The sequence below is a fragment of the Grammomys surdaster genome, unplaced genomic scaffold, assembly GCF_004785775.1.
Source record: "Grammomys surdaster isolate TR1022 unplaced genomic scaffold, NIH_TR_1.0 126158, whole genome shotgun sequence".
Classification (NCBI taxonomy): domain Eukaryota; kingdom Metazoa; phylum Chordata; class Mammalia; order Rodentia; family Muridae; genus Grammomys; species Grammomys surdaster.
In genome coordinates, this window is record NW_021620966.1 from 3109364 (window position 1) to 3131165 (window position 21802).

A 21802-nucleotide genomic window follows, 5' to 3' on the forward strand; every position below is an offset into this window, starting at 1 on the left:
CTATCTATCTATCTATCTATCTATCTATCTATCTATCTATCTATCTACCTACCTGTCTACTTACCTACCTATCTACCTACTTCCCTACCTACATATATTTAAAGAGTAACACTTAAGTTTCAGCAATGTGGCCAAGATTCTTGCTGTAAGCCTAAGTTTTATTTTTGTACTAGAAAGTACAAAATCAGAAGATTTTGGTTGAGCCTTTCTAGTTGTTTCATCTGGAACCATCTATATCAGCAGTTCTCAATCTGTGGGTCATGACTCATTTCATAGGGGTTGCCTAAGACCACCAGAAACCAGATATTTACATTATGATTCATAAAAGTACCAAAATTATAGTTATGAAGTATCAATAAAGTAATTTTGAGGTTGGAGGTCACCACAACAGGAGGAACTGTATTAAAGGGTCAGAGTGTTAGGAAGGTTGAGAACCACTGATCTAGGTGATCCTTTCTAGTACCAATGGACATCACTTAAACTAGTGCTGACCCCAAACGGAATGCATATGGGAAAGGAACCAGCTGAAAGACCACCAATGCTGATGTTTAAAATGGTTTGAAAGAGAAGACATCTAGGCTAAGAAAAGGTTATCTTGTTTGCAGACTCAAGCACACGGGAGATGTGACACAAGGAAACTGTACCTGACTGGCAAAGATCAGGAGAGAGAGTCCTTTGTCTGTTTTCTTTTTGTGACTCATTCTCCCATTCATCCACTCTTCCTCTTGGTAATCTGAATGTTGATGAGGTTTAATATTACCTTACATAAGAAAAGACACAAAAATGAGTTATAAAATCAGAAAAGTATATCCTACTCTGTAGATAGATAGTCATATGATTGCTTCATAAACAGACCAATGTATAAATACTTTAACAAATACACTAAATAACAATGCATTTATTTACAGATGACAAGTAGCTTTTAGGTAGGTGACAGTTAAGTGTAGTGTTAGTATAGCATCAGTATAGAGACTTGGATAAATTGTCATGTAGAATCTAGGAAGAAACTCTGCACATCATTTCTTTTTAATATAGATGATAAAACCTGGAGAATAAATCAGAAAGGAGACCATGTGTCAGGTAATAAACTTAAAAGTAGGCGATATAAGTAAGTGGGTATTTTACCCCAAGTTAATTTCCATAGTTCGTTTCCTTCAGTTTTCTGTCTTTGAGTCAAAATTTCCCAGTGAACTGAATTTGAATCAATTGAATGTTGAGGTCTTAACCTCCAACTCCAGCAAACACTTTATCTTCTCTCCTCTCCAGACTTACTCTCTGTAATCTGCATCTGGGATCACTAGACATTCAGCTCAGCTGCTTTCTACCAAATTGAAGGTGCTTTTTGGTTTGTACAACTTCCTGAGTCAAGCATTGCTTCTTTAGCATGATGAGTATCTGTAGCCTCCCCAGGCCTATAATGGAAGATGTGGTTTATACAGTATGAAAGATAATTTTAAAATTGTAGTTTCATTTGAAACGTGCTGTGTGATTTTTTTTTTTCACTGAGCCATTTGCAGTGCTTAGCCCTATTTCTGAAAGGGAAGATGGATGTTGTTGTCAATCATGCATGGCTCTTTTTAAAACTTTATCCTGGTGCAGTGTTTAATATAAGAAATGCTCTAGCCCAGACAGTCCCACTGGACTTGTGTGGGCAGTCTCCTTATTCACTCACTGCTGGCCATGCTCCTCCCTGATGCTGTATTGTTTTGATCCTATGCCTTTGGTAATGTTCACTCAATTGTGCGTGTGTGTGGGGGGGGACTGTGAGTTCTCAGTTGTTGTTTGCCTTTCAGTACTCGCTTGTTCATGAGATGAACAGGAGAAGAGAACAACTAGCAACACACAAAGGTGTGGGTGCATATCCTGACTCTGCTGTTAAGAACTGTGGTACTTCTCCCATGGAACAGTTTGGAACTTTCTCAAAAACCAAAAGTGGATCTCTACATGATCCAGGGGTACTATCCCTTGAATAAGAATCACCAAAGTAATTAAAATCAGAATATTACCTGCATATATATGTTTATTGATGCTCTATCATAATAGCCAAATTATGGAATTAGCTTAGGTTTTCAATAACAGTTGAGCAGATCAAGGAAACATAGTTCATATGCACAATGGAATCCTATTCAGCTGCAGAAAAATGAATAAAGTAGCATCTTAAGAAAAACAAATGGAAAGCGTTAAGCATGAATACATATAAGTATTATAGGTTTGCACTTACATGTATAATCTTAAAAACCTAAAAGTGGAAGTTGGATTATAGGAAGAAGAGGAAAGGTAGGAGACTAGAGAACAAGAGAAGGAAGTAGAGATAGCATGGATGGTCACGTAAAAAAAATGTGTGTGTGTGTGTGTGTATATATATCCATGCATATATGTATATTATGCATATACACACATATGCATAGAACAGTGACAATGAAGCATAAAATATAACTATAATGTATACATTAGTAGTTATAACTGATAAAGGTGTGGCTGTAAGAAGGTCATTTAGTTTATTGATTCAGAATGGTCTCTGAGGTAAGTCAGAATTGCATTCATATTACTCACCCACTTGCTAGATTTACATGGGTTTCCTTTTTCATTAAAAAAAAAAACCCTATTTTTAAATCTTTATTCTTTTTTGATTATGTTTTATTTTCTTTTATTGAAAATAGTGTTTTCTTTACAATAGATTCTGATTACATTTTCCTCTTTCGCAAATCCTCTTGGACATCTCTCATCACCAAATGAGGCCTCCAGTACAAGGAGAGGGTTACATCTAATCCCACTGTTGACCAAAGTGGCCCAGTGGGAACCCCTAAGCAACCCAGACTATTGTCAAAGCTGTTGGGGAGATCTTTTCATCTTTCTAAGCCCTTGACTGCAGAATGTCAAAAATCTTGTCTTTCGAGTTAGGTAAAATTTGAAGTTGATGCTGAATTTGGAGAAGGTAGAAATGTGGGCAGATATAGGGTGACACTTAGCACAGATAAACTGTGACAGGTAAGATATGAATATTTTTGTCCCAGAGTTAATGTGCATGGAGTGTAGGCTACTCTGAGCGTCTTGAGTTAGAATGTAACAATTACAATCAAGAAAATCATTTGCTGGAGTGGGTGAGTGGGTGGGTGGGGTGCACCCTCATAGAAGCAGGGGAGGGGGGATGGGATAAGGGATTTCGGGGGAGCTGGGATTCCGTGCGCCCCCACCTGGAAAGGGGATAACATTTGAAATAGAAATAAAGAAAATATCCAATTAAAAAAAAAGAAAACCATTTGAGAAGAGCATAGGAGGGGCTTAGAGGGAAGGAAAGGAAGAAGGGACTTGATGTGATTATATTTTAAATCAAAACGTATTTTAAAAAGAAGAAAAAAGAAGGAAAGGAAGAAAAAGCAAGCAGGCTCTCTCAAGCGTCCTTGCTTTCAAGCTAAGGAATTGGTTGACCTGGATTGCAGTTTGATATGTTGTTTTGGTTACTTCTGAGAAAAGTTATGTATGGCTCTCTCCTGTAAAGTTGTACTCAGGTGGGGAAATGCTATGTTTCATTTTTAATTGTACTTCAGAAGCCTTCCTTTACAATTTGTATGACAATCCTTCAGCGTAGGGTTAACAGCACTGGGCCCGCCCTTATTTAACAATACTGTATAAAGCAGCCATTACTGTTAAAAATCTTTTCTTCCAAATCAGAAGCTCATAAAGATTTTGACATTATGAATAGTTTAAAAAGTATCTTCAAACATTTTTAGATGGAACCAGAATAGCAGACCGGTTGGTAGAGCCTGGATGAACTGTTTTGTAAAACTGATAGTGTTTTCTAATTTAATGATTTATCGTCCCTCCCTTATATTTTCACAAAAAATGAGCAATCAGAAATTAAACTGGGAAAATTGAAGGCTTGTCAGAAAAATTTATATGGATCCCAGATAAAGAGATCAACCCACAAGGAGTCATCCATCAAGTCTCTGAGTGTGGTGCCTGTGGTGTGTGGGTTGTATCAAGTCTCTGAGTGCGGTGCCTGTGGTGTGTGGGTTGTAGTATCTTTACAGCTGAATGCAGAAGTGACATTCCTGTGACCTGGCTTCATGTGATTAGACACCAAGAGTTCTGAAGTGGAGGTAATATGACTTATGCCTATCAGTAGAATTAATTGCTTTTAGAATTTGTAATATTTTGGAATTGGGTGCATTTAACATGAAGTTAGATGGATAAAATGTCAAAACATAGACTTTTTAATATAAAGAAAATCATTTAAAAGCTGTAATTATCAGTTACTGCTTTTATGTGTTGTGATAATTTAGGATATAAATTAATTCTATTTTAAATAACAGTGTGGTCTTTACAATATAATGTATGAAAATCATTATCTTTTATAGCTACTGTCATTAATAGCATCACTATTTCCCAAAAGAAGTATTAATTTCAGTTCCTGTTTGAAACTATTGACCTCAAATCTGACTTTCCTGAGTCTAACTGAGGTATGTTTTCTTAATCTTAGCCATTGCAACTGGAGAAAGATCAAATCTCAAATACCTTTAATTTACATTTCCCTGAGGCTGACGATGATGCACTTGTCTGTTTTTTAAGAATATTTGAATCTTTAAGAATATGTCTTAGCGACTTGTATTTCTTCTTCTGAGGATTCTTTACTTGGTTTCATAGCCTACTGTTCACGTTGGGTAGTTTGTTTGATTGACACTTGGTTGTGTGAGATGTACATCCTTCATCATATAGCAAGGACTTGTCTTCATTCTGTAAGATGCCTCTGCAATTAGTTAATCATTTCCTTTGCAGTTCAGAACACTTTTAATTTTATGGAACCCCATTTTTTGGTTACTGGTCTTATGCCCTTGGCAACTGGAGCCTTATTCAGAAAGTTCTTCTCTGAAGCTATAGCCTGAAGTACAATCCCTACTCTTTCTTCTAGGGGGTTCCAAGCTTCCTGTCTAACATTTAGATATTTGATCCATTTGGAATTGGGAGGTGGGAGTGGATCTGTGAGGCATTAATTGAGCAGCTGGAAACAAATCTGATGATAAAAATACATTGTATGAAATAAGAATAATAAAAACACTTAACAGAAAACAGAAAAACAGTAACATGTGTTCTCCTGATGTGTGAAAGGCAGATTTGTAAGGCTTGTCTTTAAAAGTGACAGGCTACACAGATGAGTTATTCTTCATGGTGAATGCTGTGTTCTAGGGAGGGACTCCACCAGCCAACATTCTACTGAGGGGACACAAAGAAGGTGACTCGTCCTGACCTAGTTATTGTGTGGCCTCCTGTTCTGAGGGGCCCCTGCCTTGTATGGAAATATCCCCCCCCTCTGTGTGTGTGTGTGTGTGTGTATGTGTATGTGTGTGTGTGTGTGTGTGTGTGTGTGTGTGTGTAGGTTGAGTTCATCCTCTCCAGGTACTCATTAGCAGCATTGTAACTGCTTAGCGCCACTACTCCTTTTGCTTCTCATTGATACCCTTGTTAACCACTGCTGTAGCATTGATACACTGATATAAAAACCCTGAGTGCTGCTGACTCTTGCCTAGAGTTCCCTGAGGATCAGCTAGTAGCCCAGCACCAAACTGTGTTCCAGAAGTTGACAACATAGAAAAAAAAACCTATGACAATAGCAGCCTAATAATTTGAAAATTTTTATTCATTTTATTTTTAGATATCACTACCACTGAGTCTTCAAAAATGTTTCTTAAGAATATTTTAAATTTAAGTGTGTGTGTGTGTGTCCACAGATCCAGAAGAGGACATCAGATTTCTGGAGGTAGAGTTAGCAGGTTGGTATGAGCCTCCCAACTTGGGTGCTAGGAGCCAAACTCGTTTTCTGGAAGAGCAGCAAGGGCTCTTAACCTCCGAGCCATCTCTTCTGCCCCTCAAAAAAGTTTTAAAGTAACTTATTAAAAAAGATATATTGCTATATTGATATCTAGCTAGAAGGATATGATGACAGTTTAATGTAAACTTCGCTTTGAGTTTCCTGGCAGTCAATTTATTGCTTTTAGAATTGGTAATATTTTTAAGGATGGTTTGTAGTCATTTTTTTCTCCTGTAAACAAGCTACTTCTGCATCCATTCAGAAGTTTACTCAAAGCCAGGTGCTGTTGGAAGGGATCCAAGGATATGAAGAAGAAACATACGTTCTCTGCTCTCAAAGTGTTTACAGTTTCTTTGGATAATCATTGGGTGATATTACCATCCAGCCCAACTCTTTCCAGACCAGGTGTGAGCCAGGCGCTGTAGAGATGAATGTGTAGTCTACAAGCCAGCCCTACACTTTGGAGCTAAATCATGCCAGTGAAACCACACTTTGCATGTGTGTACACTGTCATTAAATAAATGCAAAACAAACAGACATCGATGGACTAAGGACATGGCTCAGTGGACAAAACACTTGCCACACAAACACAAAGACCTGAGCTTGGATCCCTGAGGCCCATGTAAAGCCAGACACTGTAGCACATGTGTGTAATCCCACTACTCCAAAGAACAGCTACCTGATGGACAGAACAGTGACCAGCAAGAGAATCTGTTGCAAACAGGGTAGAACGAAAGAGCTTCTAAGGTTGTCCTCTGACTTTCACGTGTGTGACAAACATTCATGTTATGCTCTGTATCTGGCCTTCAAAGATTAAGAACAGACAAAACAACAACAGCAACAAACCAGCTCTATGACTTTAAATGATGTTTATTACTATATTTTGAATAAGCAATTTAAAAACATTAGAAATTAGTTGAGTCCGGGACTGGGAGGAGAATCGTGCTGATGTTTTGAGTACCGGGCTAGCACTCAGGAACCTTTTTTTCCCTCTGTTTGCCTTCTTCCCTCATGGTCCTTGAAGATATTTGTCATATCAGCATCCAGATGAAGGGCTTTGGAGCTACCTTGCTGCCAAGCTGTGTTTTCTTCATGGAGTAAACCCCGTGAGACCCCATTAGTACTTGCTGAACCACAAGGAAAATGTGCATACATCCTCAGACAAACGAAGACCCATTGTCATTTTGTTTTTAATTTCCAGGAGGTATATGATTGACTCCATTTCATTAAGAGGGTTTGGGGGCAAAGAGATGGCTCATCCATAATGTAAAAGTGTTTGTCCCAACTAGCCTGACGACTTGAATTTGGTCCCTGGCACCCAGATAGGAGAGACCCATCTCTGGTAGGTTTCCCTGGAGAAAGCTGGCTCTCTTTACTCCGGCAGCCTTCAGCAGCCAGAGCTCCTCATCCAGGGGTGGGGCTTTGTGAGTTTCTGCCCCTGTCTGTGCTGGAATTTTGGCTGAAAGCCACGGGCTTTGCACTAGCTCCTTGGTTAGATCTAGACTGCTTTGGCCTGATGTATCATTTTAGGATGTCATAGGCCTTGCTTTCCAGGGTCACATATTGATGTGTGCCTTTCTGCAATTTCTCTCACTCCACTTTGAATAAGTAGTCTATTCACATCTTTGTTTAGGGGCACAGAGACGAAGGTGGCTTTACTGTTAGAATGCATCCCTTATCCATGGGGACTTGTGAAAGGGCGGTCAGACTCTCTCATTGGTGGGGCCTTTCCACATCTGAAGAATAGAATTGACTGGCTCAGCTAATCACCACCTTTCATATAGCTCATACTCATTTGCTGTTATCATTCCAGTGAATGCCAGTGAATGCCAGTGAATGTTCAGTAACTATAGATCTGGGCAGTTTTACGTCTTTTTCTCCCACATCTTCCCCTTTCATATGACCTAGAGTTCTTTCTTTTCCTACTCTCCCACCCTTTTTGTCTCTTGTTAGACGAACACATGGTAGTTCCAATTAATTTGTGTTCACAAACCATCTCATGACATGATAAAAAGAAAGCCATTTTTTTCCCTTCATGTACCGTAGCATGAAGTCAATATAACTTAATAGTTAAGGATGTGGGTACTGAAGTCAGAAGGTCTGGATTTAAATCTAGACTCCGCCACCTTGGCAAATGTGTGAATTTGAATAAGTCTTTTAAGTCTTTGTAGATAGAAAAGAACAAAATTTTCCTGCTTGGGTTGTCGTGAGGACTAAACAGCATCAATGTTTCTCATGGAACATAACAGTCACTCAAAACACTTAGAATGCAATGCTAAGTCGTGCTCAGCTCTTCTACCTAAAACCCCTTAACCTCGACACTTCTAGGATAGAGCTGAGAACTCCTTGGCATGTTGGGTAAGCTCAGGCTCTCTTCCTCCCTCCCTGCTCTCTTCCTGCTTTGTGTCCAGTGTTAACCACTTCCTCTGCCCACAGTGGTCCATGACTTACCTATCTCTTCTCACACACACCCTAACTCATGCAATTTCCTTCCCCATACAAATATTAGACATTTCTCTTTTAGTAATGTTTACCCCTCAGGTTACATAGTGAGCCAATTATTTCTGAATGTTTCTGTACTCCAGGACTCTCAATAAATCTTTGCATATTTGCATGGAACTTGGCTTCCTATTGTGCAACTCCAGTGTTCTTTGCTGTGCTCTGAATGACTTCAATGAGGTGTAGAGGAGAGAGTCTGGGTTCTGTTTGCTTTTTGGACCTAATTTTTGATACTTTTAGTTAACTTTCTAATATACTAATAAATCAGAATCTACTTGGGGATCCTAGGAAATTCACAATGGCTAACACAATAAAATGGGCATCTCATTAATGTTTGAAAAATAAACAGACGGCTATTTGAATTTCATGTGTCTTTAACTATTCATCTTGTATAGATACATATAAAATTAAAAAGTAAGTTATTTAACTCTAATTTGTAAAGGTTTAAATTCCAAGGCCACTTAAAGTGATCTCATGTGAATAACTGGGATAGTTTGATAAAGTTGCATAACTTTTGATGAAGAATAAGAGACGGTTATGAAACAAAAAATGGGCCTGTTTTGTGCTGTGAAATAGCTCTCTGATGACAATCATTTAAGCTGTAGCAGATGATACAAAAGACCAGGAAACTCCTTTGAATCCCAAAGAATGCATAGACAGGAGGAAAATTTGTTCTGGCTGACATTGTGTGAGTCCTATCATTTCTAGCTATGAGTCCTCTTCAGTGATCTACAGTTTCCTTTGTTTTGAAAAGCTTGAGATCCATGCTGGCTTCCTAGGCTCTCTAAGAAGATTATAAAATTCTGCAAAAGGTCTATTCAAGGTCTTGTAGGCCAGTTCTATTTAAATGAGCTAGAAAGGGCTAGGTCATTTCTGTAGAAGGTGAAGGTGTTGGTTCACTGGTAGCTGTTGGCTATAATCCTGGAGTTGCTGGATGCTCCTATGTTTTCAAATTCCACTTACAGATGAAAGCAGACTGGTCTAAAGAAGTGGCCAATATCAGAATCAGATGACAAAAAATGTGAAGTAGACAGTGCAAGAATGCGAGGTCACAAAATGAAACGGAGAAGTGTCAAAAGAGCACAGGACAAACTCGAAGGTTCCTTCAGGTGCAAATCTACAATCACATGAAAATCAGTTCTTCTACAAAAGAAAAAAGTACAAAAAGATGGGATTTTTTTTAAAATAAAAGAGTATCAGTTAATAAGTAGGAAGGAAGATGGAACTGGAAAAAAAATCATTCTTTTACAGTCCCAAGTAGAGTAAGTGATGGCAACGATGAATCTGATGGCTCTTGTGAGAAATGGTCTGGAAATAAGACAGCCACAGAGCAACACGCCTTCACATTCAGACTGTGTAGGAATATAAGAGAAAGACACGGAGAGGTGGGGCAGTGATAGCAAATGATGGTGCCTAGCATTAGCCAGGTAATTCGACAACGCAGCACTGTGTCTTCCCAGATGAGGAAGTGTGAAGTTTGCAGTATGAGTTTCTTCTACCAATTAGACTTCAGTCTGCAGGCAGTATAGCTGCTGGAAGAACAGAGTAGCAATTCTATGGGGGAATATCAGATGAATGAATAATGTGGGATGTCTTCTAAGACAGCTAGCCATGGACTCTAAATATAAAAGAAGAACTCTTACACTATATAACATTTGCTGTGAGGCTGCCTCGTCTAGAAAGAAGAAAGGCACGAGCAATGGCAACAATGGCAGTATCAGTAGACTTGCTAATGTGGAAGGGGGAGAAAGCCCAGCGTTCCGCCGCAGATAAGGACTCCAGGCAACTAATGTTCCTGAGAGAGAATTAGCCTCTCCCAGGGATGACCTCCGCTCTTTGGTTACTCAATACAAAGTGGTCAGATCTGAAAACCTATACACAAAAACAACTAAGAATGTCTTAGCAGGTTGTATTTATATATTAATACACATAAAAATAATATAAAAGAAAAGATGCTATCAATTTGAGGGGTGGATTGTGAGGGGTCAGAAGCAGGTGACAGAGGAGAAGTTCGAGGGAAGAAAGTGAAAGGGGGAAGTGATAGGATTATATTTTAATTAAAAGTGTGTCAAAATAAAATGCACTACAAAGAGAATGTAGCCAAATGCAGTAAGAACCACTGGAGTAGATCTTGGCCTGGATGAAAATATTACAAAAAGAGATTGAGGCTGGAATACTAGAAATTTGAATAGCTAATGGATATTAATTGTTAATTCTCTTTAAAATCAAGTCTGAAAATAAGATGAGAACTGAATTTTTGATGTGTGCTGATGTTATTGGTATGTAGGGAAACACTCTAACTTCTAACAGATGCATGGTGAATGATTTAGCAGCAAATAAAAAAGTCTTCACCCTCCTTTCAAACAGCACAAATAAAATTTTTTTGTAATGAATCGCATGCATACAGAAGCATACACAGTGTTTGTGATTGTGGACTAGGTTGGCGTGTACGGTGTAAGTATATTATTCTTTCGGCCTTTGTGTTAGGTTTGTTAAACTGGAAACAATGAATAGAATTAAAGCATAGTAAATATCTGAGGGGTCAGGGTGTCTGATGGGCTCAGCTGTGTTCCGGACCTCCGTAATGATGCCACAGCTCACTTCCTCTGTCCTTCCACACTGCTCCTGTTCGTGCACACAGCAGAACACCCAGGAGTCTAGAGTGCATGCAGAGCCTAGTGCTTTCAGCCAAATTGTGAAGCACTATGAAAATCTCCTGGGAGTATTACTAGAAAAGCTTAAAGTGGAGCCTTTTAGCTTTTCCAGTATCTACACTGTTGCAGGCGTTCAGAAAACATTTGGCTAAAGCCAGGTATTAAACAGGGTAATTAGGCTAGTGACTTGCCTGGAAAAGCAATAGCACAAGTGACTTTGTTCAGATCCAGCAAACACTTGTTGAGTGGAATAGAATTGAACTTGTGAAGGTTAAGGAAGGTTAATATTGGCTCCAGTAAATGCAAAGCCTGTTTTTCAGGCTTCGTGACTGCTTTCAACTGTTTCAACTTTGAATGATGCTTCTTGCCTTTCTGACTTCATGATCAAAGCGTTTTGGTGGAGACCTGCTGCAAGTTTTTCCTCCACATGGGGAAAATGTGGGTTTGGTGAGACATCTTCAGAGGGTGGTATTTGCAACCCGGCTTTGTTCCTTGGTGAGCTATGAGTCTCTCCTCACTTAATTATGTTAAAAAAAAATACTGCAAGAGAGCAATTGGATAATCCCCCAGAGAGTAATTATTGCCTGTCTTGGCAGAATGCAAGGCTTTTAATCTGTAAATAAGCGATTCTGTGTGGAGGAGCGACATGCAGAGTGGTGCTGTGTAGCAAAGGTCTCATGAATCTTTAAAGTGACAGCAGTCGCTGCATCCCCTGATTGGCTGCTGTTTGCCTTTCAAACGGTTTATGATGCTTCCCTTGTGGTTTTAACCCCTCCTGAAATATTTAAGCCTCCGAGAATAGTTCCTGTAAAGGGTGAAATTCAAGTTAAGTCCATGACGAATCCGAATGCAGAGAAAGCAAGATGAACTTTCTCCAAGTTTCTAATTACAAAAAACCAAAACAAGATGCAATATTGACAGTCATTGCTTTGGAAACACATAAAAACAAAGAAGCAATAATTACGCACTTATCGATATAGTACTTACTTATTGGAGATTATGTTTTTGTTGTTTTGTTTTGGTTTGTTGCTGTTCCCTGGTTTTGAGATGATCTTGGGTAGCTCAGGCTAGCTCACTGCGTAGCTGAGGATAACCCTGAACTCCTGATACTCCTTCTATTTCCCATGTGAGTTGGGACTATAGGCCACACCAGCCACTAGGAGATTAAGTTTATAAAATTATTCTGGAATGATTGACATATAATAGGCTACATTTATTTAAAGTTTTAACATAAGTACATAAAAATTTAAAATGTATGCCACGGTAGTTACTATTTCCAAAAAGAGTTAATTTTATGAAACTGAGAAAGGTAATTTATGCCTATAATATCATTGTTCACGTGAGAAACTGAGGCAAAAGGATTACTTTGAATTCAAGGTCAGTCTGTTCTTCATTGCTAGTTCCAAGTTACCATGGGTGACAATTTAAGAACTTGTCACAAGCAAACCCAGAATGAATTTGCTTCTGAAATATGTGTGTAGGTAGATCTGCGTCTTCCAGAAAGGAAAAGTGAGCTCCAACATCTGGGTTTTACGTTGTCAATAGCATCTTCCTGTTTGCCTCTGGTTCCGGTTGCATGGACGATCTGGGTGTGCACCTCTCCAAGGTCAGCCTCTGCACTTCACACAGGAGCCTCTCTTTTGCCTGCTCAAGGACTGCGTTGTGCAGCGTTGCCTCTTTCTGGGTAACCTCTGCTCCCTGTCAAGTTTTTGTTTCCCTTTGCAGTGCTGCTCAACAGCCTCTATCCTGGCTTCACTTTCTCTCTTCCCCAGGTTCCTGGATCTACTCCAGATAATCTTTGGCCCCAGTCCCTGACCCCATAGAGCCTACTACTGTCAAAGAGTCTGTAACCTTCACTGTCAACTTCCCTAGGCAGTGATGCTCTCCATCTTTCTGATCAGTGACAGCAGCAAAATTACAGTTATGGAGTAGCAATGAAAATAATTTTATGGTTGGGAGTTGTCACCACACAAGGAACTGTATTAAAGGGTTGAAGCAGTAGGAAGGTTGAGAACCACTGTTCTAAAAGATTCCAGGACTTAGGTCTGAAGTCCATGTCTGTCACCTGGTCTGCAGACTTACATATCCAATTGCTGCCTGATGGCTAATGGCACCTCAGTTGTAACACCTCAGGAGTGTAATTCCTTGTTTGTTCATGATCATCTGTCACTCGGACTTACTGCAGTAGCTTCCTGTTTCCCTGCCTTGTACTTACTCCAATGTCCTCCAATCTGCCAGTGGCATAGCAGCTCCTGAAAACCCTTATGAGACATTGAATTTTTGTTTCACCTTTGATCCAAGCACCTGGTGTTTTCCATATCAGAATAAAGGCTACCCAACAGGCTTTTCTTTGTCTGACCCCTCCTGTTTTAGATTACCTTTCTCCTTTGCTCTCTCTGCTCTGATGTCTCTTGCAGACACTCCTACCTCATCCCACCCTGTGTCTCTGTCTGCCTCTCAGTGAGTTATTTCTAACCATCCTAGTTAAGTTCTACCTGCCCCAGCCTGTTTGCTCTGCAGATCCCTTCTCCGGGTACCATATAAAAAACATAAATTAAACTATTTAATTTGGTTTGTTTCTATGTTTGTGCTCAGGTGTCATCTCATATTGCAGTGTAAGTTTCAAGAGGCTACAAGCTGTGTCTGTCTGGTCACAGCCGGTTTGCAGCACTGCTGAGCTGATCAGAGGCGATAACAAGGCTTAGGAAGCTAGCCATTGCATATTGCTTTGGCCGTGCAGAATCTAGATGAAAACAGAAGGGGTTGGGGACAAGAGAGGACAATGGGTGATGAAGGTGATGAATGTACACTGTATACGGAGAACATTATTGTATGACTCATATACACATGAAATAATAGAGCAAGAAAAACAGATTGCTCCTTCCTTCATGCTCTCATTGTATCTTATGTGGGACAGAAGGCAGGTCACACTCAGAAAAATTCACTATATGCTACTGTTTTCTGTTCCTCAGTTTCTCTGTCTGAAGAATATCCGGACATTTCTGGCCGCCTGCTGTGATACGTTTGGAATGAGGAAAAGTGAACTTTTTGAGGCGTTTGACCTATTTGATGTTCGTGACTTTGGAAAGGTACTGATATATTTGCCTTTTAATTATTTTTTTATATAGTTCTGGGGATTGAACATGCTAGGCAGGTGCTTAACCTTTGAACTACACCCTAGCCCTTGCCTAGCATTTGATTTTTCACTGGAGATTATTTAACTAAATTAAAGTGTCTTAAGTGGTCTGTGTTTCTGCATTGTTTGATTAAATGGCTTAGCAAATAAGAGTAAGTCCCATTCCAAAGAACAGAATCAGACAGCAGCAACAACTTTGGAAGTGAGTTCAAAAGTACTTTGTAACTTAAACAGGGGCATCCTTTATCCACAGGTAGTCCTTCTGGCTCTTTCCTCCTCCAGGGGTAGAATCCCATCCTTTATGTCCAAGGGCCAATATGTGTTACCTCAAGCCTTCTATCTGTATACAGGGCACCTCAGTTTGGGAAGCTGAGAAGGTGAAGTTGTCCTGTTCTTAATTTAAACACTTTGAACAATTATTTGGAAAAGACATGAAATATGGGTATAGGGTGGTGCAGGGACAAAACCAGGGCTTCACAAATATAAGACATGTGCATTTCTGGAGCTCCAGCACTACTGGGAGGTTGTCCAGATGCTTGCATTTCGATAATATTTTTTCACGTGTAAATAGTTATAATATTTATGTTATTACTTCAGTGAATACTAAATCCATGGTAAAAAGAAATGATATTTTTGGGCAGGTGAGATTTCTCAGTGGGTATAGGTGTTTGCCATCAAGACTGATGACCCATATGTGATGCCCAGGACCCACATAGGGGAGAGAAGTGACCCTTGCAAGATGTCTTTTGACCTTCACATGCATCCTAGAGAACTTGGCATTGCACCCTCATAAATGAATGAATTAAAATTAAAATCATACTTTCAAAAATTATAGTCATTTTTAATGAAGCAGTATGAATGCAAATCTCTTTCCTGTGAGTAGCCTTGAGTTCAGTTACTACATTACATTATGAAAGTATGGATGTGTAAAGAGAATGAAAGGTAAATGAGTATAGGGTGCAGCTCTGTGTTTCAAAGCCTGTCTGACATGTGCAAGGCTTTGGCTTTGATTCTTAGTTGCAAGAGTCACTATTTGCATGAGTGCTTTGTCTGCACTTATATCTGTGCACCACAAGTATGCCAGGTGCCCTTAGAGTCCCTGAGACTGCACTTACATATGGCTGTGAGCCACCATGTGGGTATTAGGGATCCAACCTGACCCTCTGCAAGAACAAGAAGTGCTCTTAACCACTCTGCCATCTCTCCATCCCCCATCTTATTCTTTAACTTGGGTACTCGTATCTTCCCAAATCTCTCTCTGAGACTGACGTTTTACTTGACTTTCATGATGTAATATCTGACTATATAATAAAGCCCAAACACTTAGCATGAACTTGTCACAGAAATATTAGGAATTTGATGGTGACATAGAGCAAAGATGGGTAGCTCTTTCTTGTGGGGAGGTTGAAGGCTGAGCCTCTTTCTAGCTTAGACCTGGAGTCATTCTGTGATCTTTGAATAGTTCCCAGCCTTGTGGTTGGTCAGGCTTCTTGTTAATGTGGAAGGAAATGGAGGAGATAATATCAGGGATTGCTTTTATCTCAGGCAAGCTGTCATTTAACTGACTTGGGATCACAAGTAAAGTGATGGTAGATAAAATATGGTAGCACAAGGAACAGAAAGTCAGGCCACAGATAGGCAAAGGGAAGCCTGTTTATGGCTGTGCCCTGTGACCCGTGAAAATGGGGCAATTCAGTTGAAGTACAAATGGCGGACACCACGCTGCACAGATGTTCCTGGTTTCATACTTCTCCAGTCCTTTCCCAGCCAGTACATTCTCTTTTGAGGAAATGGAAATTGAAAACAATTTAAGGAAATGAAAAATGAAAAAAAATCTGGCTTTTAAATACTTATTAAGGAGCCATCCCTCCTCCCCCACTTAAGCTCCCAAGATATGGTGATAAAGATGGGAAACTTATGGAAATACTTTTTAAAATGTGTGGCTTTGTTTTAGTGGAGTTACATGACCTGTTCGATTGATTAGACAGTAGAAGCTTTGGAGAAAGATTGAGATTTGAAAAACTTGAATGTAAAGGAATGTACTCTTTAGTGTTTGTGGACAAATGCATTCTATTTCTGACTACTTACATTGTTTCAACAGTGGTAAGACTGAGAAAGGATCAGGCCTGGGTTGGTGGTTTGGACTTGAACCTGTACTTGTTACTCTACAGCCATTGGCTTTGCGGGTGCCTGTGTTGATGATCTCTCTCTCCAGACTGTGTGTAACATAAAAATATAGTTGTGTCCCTACTATTGAACATTCTAAGTAAAACGGTCAGTGTCATCAGTCACTGAACACTCACAAAGCCTTTTGTAAAAAATATTTTCATGTAGATATTAATGTTTAATCCTTATAACAGGCTTGTGAGGGGGCACTAGTATTTTTCTCATTATGCTAATGAGGAATTCTGTTCCCCACATCACATATCTGATGTGAGATGAAGCAGGGTTTGAATTCAGATCTGTCTGCTTCTCTGCTACTATCCCACAATTCCAGCATGGTTACATAACATAACAGACTGTAATAGGGCACATATTCTTTGGTGCTTTGCATATATATGGATGTAGTTTATCTCCAAATCCTGCTATGTGACTACTATTCTTGATTACAGCTCTTGAAGTAATTCATGCAGTTTTACATTTTTAGTATAATGATATTGAATAGATGTTAAATCAGAGATAACAATAATTTCTAATATTGGGAATCTAAATGAAAACAGGATTTGGAGAAGGCTGGGTTATAGCTCAGTGGTAGAGTGTTTAGTTAGCATGCATGAGGCCCTGCTGTAGTATGCTATCTCTGCAGTATAAACAGCCATTAACTTCCTCAGAGCAGCTGGGACTGTTTGAAAGCAATGCCTGAGATCTGGCTTGTTGATTGTTGATGTTAACTCATAGAAGGAGGGGTGAAGTAGTTCATTAGACACTCTCCTGATATATAGGACTTTCATGCCTGCATGTCTCAGACAGTAATTCTGAGTAATTCTGTCCTAATTACATGGGGCTTTGTGCAGCCATAGGGAAGTTGTCATCCATGCTGGGGTAAGACTTTCCATGTTACTGATTCGTTAGGCTCATTCTCGCTCTTGTAAGTAACCCTTCATCTATAGTTAAGTGAAATAAGCTCATTGTTTCCCCAAGTTGGACTTTGTGAAATCATACTTGGTTTGTCCTTGGAGTCCTGTGAGGAGGGAGGGACATGTGTTTAGAGTTCCTTAGGGAAAGAGTTTCTGTGATGCTTGACCTAGTCAGCAGGCTCATAATGGAACTGATGCTGAATTTGGGAAGAACAAAGACCCTGCCCCTGAGTGCCCTAACTCCATGGCCAAGGAGACAGGCAGCTAAAACTAGCTAATCTGTCTGATGATGGATTATCTTGACATGCCTGTCTTTCTTTATATAGAATGAAGAAGAGTGCCTCCTTATTGTTACAGCAATTGTGGTGTCCCTGCTTTGGTAGTAAGATAGAGAACTATAGCTCAGCCTCCAGAGGTGGCAGGCATTTCCAAAGGATGAATCCTGGAGTGGCTATCTTCTTATCTATGGTATGGAGCTGCATTCTTGATTGATGAGTGGGGTGAATAATATACTGCAGTTTCTTAAAGTAGCATCTATGGATGGGGTCTCAAGAAGACTGTAGCATTTGTTGCATGGCTTTTTTTTTTGTGGGAGCTAAGACATGCTGCTGAAGCTGAGCTGTCAGCCCAGAGAGAATTTGATGTCCCAAGGGAGAAAATAAGACAAGAAAATGACATGATGATGTTATCCACTATGTCAGCCTCTGATTTGTCAAGTAAATTGGATGAAAGAGAAAATAAAATAGAAATGTTGTCTTGTTTCCTGTGGATGGGGATCTAAAAGAGAAAGGGAACCCAAATTAAATCTGTGTTCAAAACCCTTTCTGCTATTCAAAAATTTGGACTCATGGGAAGAATCAGATGATGAGAAAAGTAGGTGATAGAGAAGTTATAGAAAATACCTCCACCCATGAAGAAGGGAAAAATCTGCAATTCTTCATGCAGATGGGGCCCTTAACAATGGCTGTACAAGAGACTGTGTTAATCAGGGAATGGTCTGTGTCTGCTTGAACTGCTGTCCTAGACAGAGTGTGGGATATTAAGCAGGAATGCCATCTAAGCAGTGATGGGGAGTGTTCATTTATTCGAGGTGAGACTTTTGATGGTGCAGCTACTTGGGTCACCTATGCTAACATATGTCAAAGTGCTTCAGCTCTCACTAATAGTAAGCTTTGAACTCACACTTACTTGGCAGCTTTGGGGTCTAGAATTATAAACACAATGACAATGTCTTATTTTTTTTACTGTACTTTGAAGTTTTCAGAGTGCTGGTTACCACTGATTTCTGATTCTCAGAAGCATTGGTGAAGGTAGCCTGTAACTGCTCCTGGACCTTGGATGGGTCAATCAAGGCACAGAGGGTCAGACAGTGAGGTTAAGACCATCTGTCTTGGGGACAACAACAGAATCTGGGTTCAGACATTCTGGCTTTTCTTCTCTTTACTCTTCTCTGCTCTCCTTGTTTTGGGTCTCACTGGCTGGTCAGGGAAAAGGTTGAGCAAGTAGGAGAAATCAAAGTTTGTTTTTTGTTTGTTTGTTTTGTGTTTTGTTTTTTTGTTTTTTTAAATCAAAAAGCATAAGAGATTCATTGGCTTTGGATCCAGTTTTGGATTGGGTCATCTGTGAGTAAGGTAAGATTCAGGATGCTGGGTGAGGCACAGCATAATGGTGGCAGAAGTGAGTAAGTCTAGATAGACATCGGTTTCATAGGTTCTCAAGTATGCTTGGATACTTTGTAGCTGTCCCCTCTGCCCTGGCCCCCTGGTGACACCATGCAGTTCTCCAGTCTTTTCCTACCCTCTTTAGTGTTGGTTTCAGGAACATATTTGGAATCAGAGTCTTGACATGAATGTGCCTGCTGTGGGAAATTAAGACTATCCTGGAGAAATGTCAGTCAACCCAGATGAGTGGTGATTTTCTCTTAGGACACAGCGAGGAGCACACATTTTGAGTGCTGTAGAATGGCTTGTGATTATTTTGCCGTTCAGCCGTTCCTAGTATTGAGTTCTTTATTCAATGCCAATTCACTTCAGTTTGCTCTGAATTAACATCAACACAAATTCTAATTGAATCTAATTACAGTTTGCCTTATCTGTCAAAAGAAAGGTTGCGATGCCACTTAAGCCCCAGCATAAAGCGGCTTCCTAACTCCGAGTAGACATACATTTTGTGCATGGACCAGGGCAGAGCTTGGTAACTTGAACTCTTTTGGGAAACAGCAGACACCCTGCGATTGACAGGTCACTCTGGAGTTTTTGGGTGCTGAGGAAAGGGCAGGGTCCTCCTCTCAGGCAGAAGCCAGCCTGCTGTACCAAGAAACTCCATTGTCCTTTTAGACGGTTTATGTAGCTTCTCTTTGGCTTTAAGTTTATATTTTGAAATGATTCATTATTTTCTTGCTTTTCAAAATGATGAATTCATTTCTGGCTTTTGAGTAACAACCATAAATAAAATATTTTTTAATTTCTTTGCTTGAGGCATGATTTTTTTATATATATATAAAAGTGTTTCCCATTCTTAGGAATCCCGTGTTTCATTATGATCAGACCATTCATCAGAATCTGGAGGTTGTTACAATAGCCTGTAGGACAGGTTCGAATGTTAAGGACAGTGACATTAAGAGGATCCAGAGTATCAGTGTAGGGTGTGTCAGTGAACCAGGTAAGGACTTGGAAGAGATTAAGTTCTATTTTGTGTAAGAATAGTGTTTCTAAGGGGAGGTCTTGGTCTGAGTTCTAGGTTCTTTTCTAGGCTGTGGTCTCTAGTGACCAATTTGACCCCCCGATTATTCCCTAATTCATAAATCGAGGACCAGTGTATACTTAATAAATTAATGGATGTAAAGTGAGAGGGCATAGGTGTAAGTTTATACCTCAGTAAACAGTAGCCATTACTATGTTCATTGTTATGATTATCACTAATGTCATATTTGATTTTCCTTTCTCCTGTTGTAGTCCTGGAGGTAGATCTTAGGGGGTTACCCCTGCTAGACAAGAAGGTTACCTCATGGTACTATTACACAACATCCTCAGCTGCTGCTGCTAACTCCCTGTCCCTCTACTCCTTATTTTGAGGCAGGATCTCATTAACGTACCCGGACCGACCTTGAACCCATCCTGTAGCCCATGCTGGCCTTGGATTTGCTGTCTTCTTGCCTCAGTGTTCCCAGTGACTGGGGTGACAGACTTGGGGCACAGGACCTGGCTAATACTATTATTTTTAATAAGTTTGAGATTCATTGATAAACATCTGGAATCCAATTTTTGAATTAAATATAAGAGCTATTATCACCGGAGGGATGAGGTTAGGAAGTAAATCATGTTCTTCCAGCAGTATTCTATATAGCTATCCTTCTCCTCTTCTGTGACCTCACATCTCCTTGGGGAAAGCAACTTTTCCCTTTCTGCATTTAGTTCCGATGGGTTGTTCCATAGGGCTACTCCTGCATTTGCCATGGGATGGGGTTTGGGATGTTGTGTGCTTCCACTTTTGCTTTGTTCCCTCTGATTTACAAGTGTTCCTATGGGCCTGTGAGGCTTGGAGGCGCTATAGGCATCTGGCTTTCACATTTCATTTCAAACGCTCTCAGTTCAGAGGGAATAGAAGCCTGGGAGGAGCCTAATGGCATCTTGCATCCAGAGCTGGATCCCTATGCCTGTGGACTTTTTCCATGACTCCAGCCAATGTATTCCTCATTTTTTCTTCTTGAGACAATTTCTCTTAGTTTTTTTCAACCAAGAGTGACAGAAATGGATGGGATTTGACGTGTTTCACAAATCAAAGGGTTTTAAGCATGTAGAAATGTTTTTTGTTATCCCTATACCATGAAGAACATCTGGGTCAGTCTTTGTATCCATCATTAGTGAAGGAAAGAGACAAGACAGAGTCCCAGAACTCCTCTGCTTTTGTGAGATATATATATATTTGTGTGTGTATGTGCATATATAATTGTGATATATATAATTGTGGTATATTATATATAATTGTGGTATATATATAATTGTGATATATTATATATATATTTGTAATATATTTTATATATGATAAATACCTTATCTTCTTCATTGACTCATAGGGTATCAACGTTTTCAGGTTTCAGTGGGTCACAGCTATCAGGAGCCTTTCCCATTTCTGTTTCTGCTTTTGGGGGATCAAAGAAATACACATAAGAACATCTGCAGATTGCATGTGACTGACATCTGGCATATTTAGAATGTCTCAAAAGGACAGGATAAAGGCATTCCAGAGTCCCCTCTCAGTGAGGCATGAATAGCAGAGATACTGACTTGGGCAAAATGAGTTCAGAAGTCAGCAAACCCTATAAAGCTTAGTGTGACCTCACCTGCGCCCTATGATTCTTTCTTTGTCTATTAATGGAATAAGCTCTAATTTTTTGTGGGACACAAATGACTGGCTTACTGCCCAAAGAATGATTACGCGAATGGGTTTCGATCAAGTGTAGAGCTAGCAGTTTGCATTGATACAGATCATTCCGACTGCTGGGTGTGGACATGGGTAGGGTCTAAGGAGAACAGCAGTGTCACTTTTGCTCGAACTCAATTTGGCTTGATGAAATGATAATACACATTCATCATTTATATCCTGTGCTGTCCTTGGCACATCTAAGAGT

The 21802-nt window shown here is 39.8% G+C and overlaps 1 protein-coding gene across 1 annotated transcript in view; it reads left to right on the plus strand.

Moving 5' to 3' along the window:
• The first annotated feature begins 12535 nt into the window (after positions 1–12535).
• The window catches only part of Vav3 (vav guanine nucleotide exchange factor 3), a 248198-nt gene continuing 238931 nt past the window's right edge, over positions 12536–21802 (plus strand). The window contains exons 1-2 of the mRNA XM_028757283.1: positions 12536–12565; positions 13932–14048. Of these exons, the coding sequence (XP_028613116.1) occupies positions 12536–12565; positions 13932–14048 (147 nt within the window). The remainder of the gene's footprint in view (positions 12566–13931; positions 14049–21802) is intronic.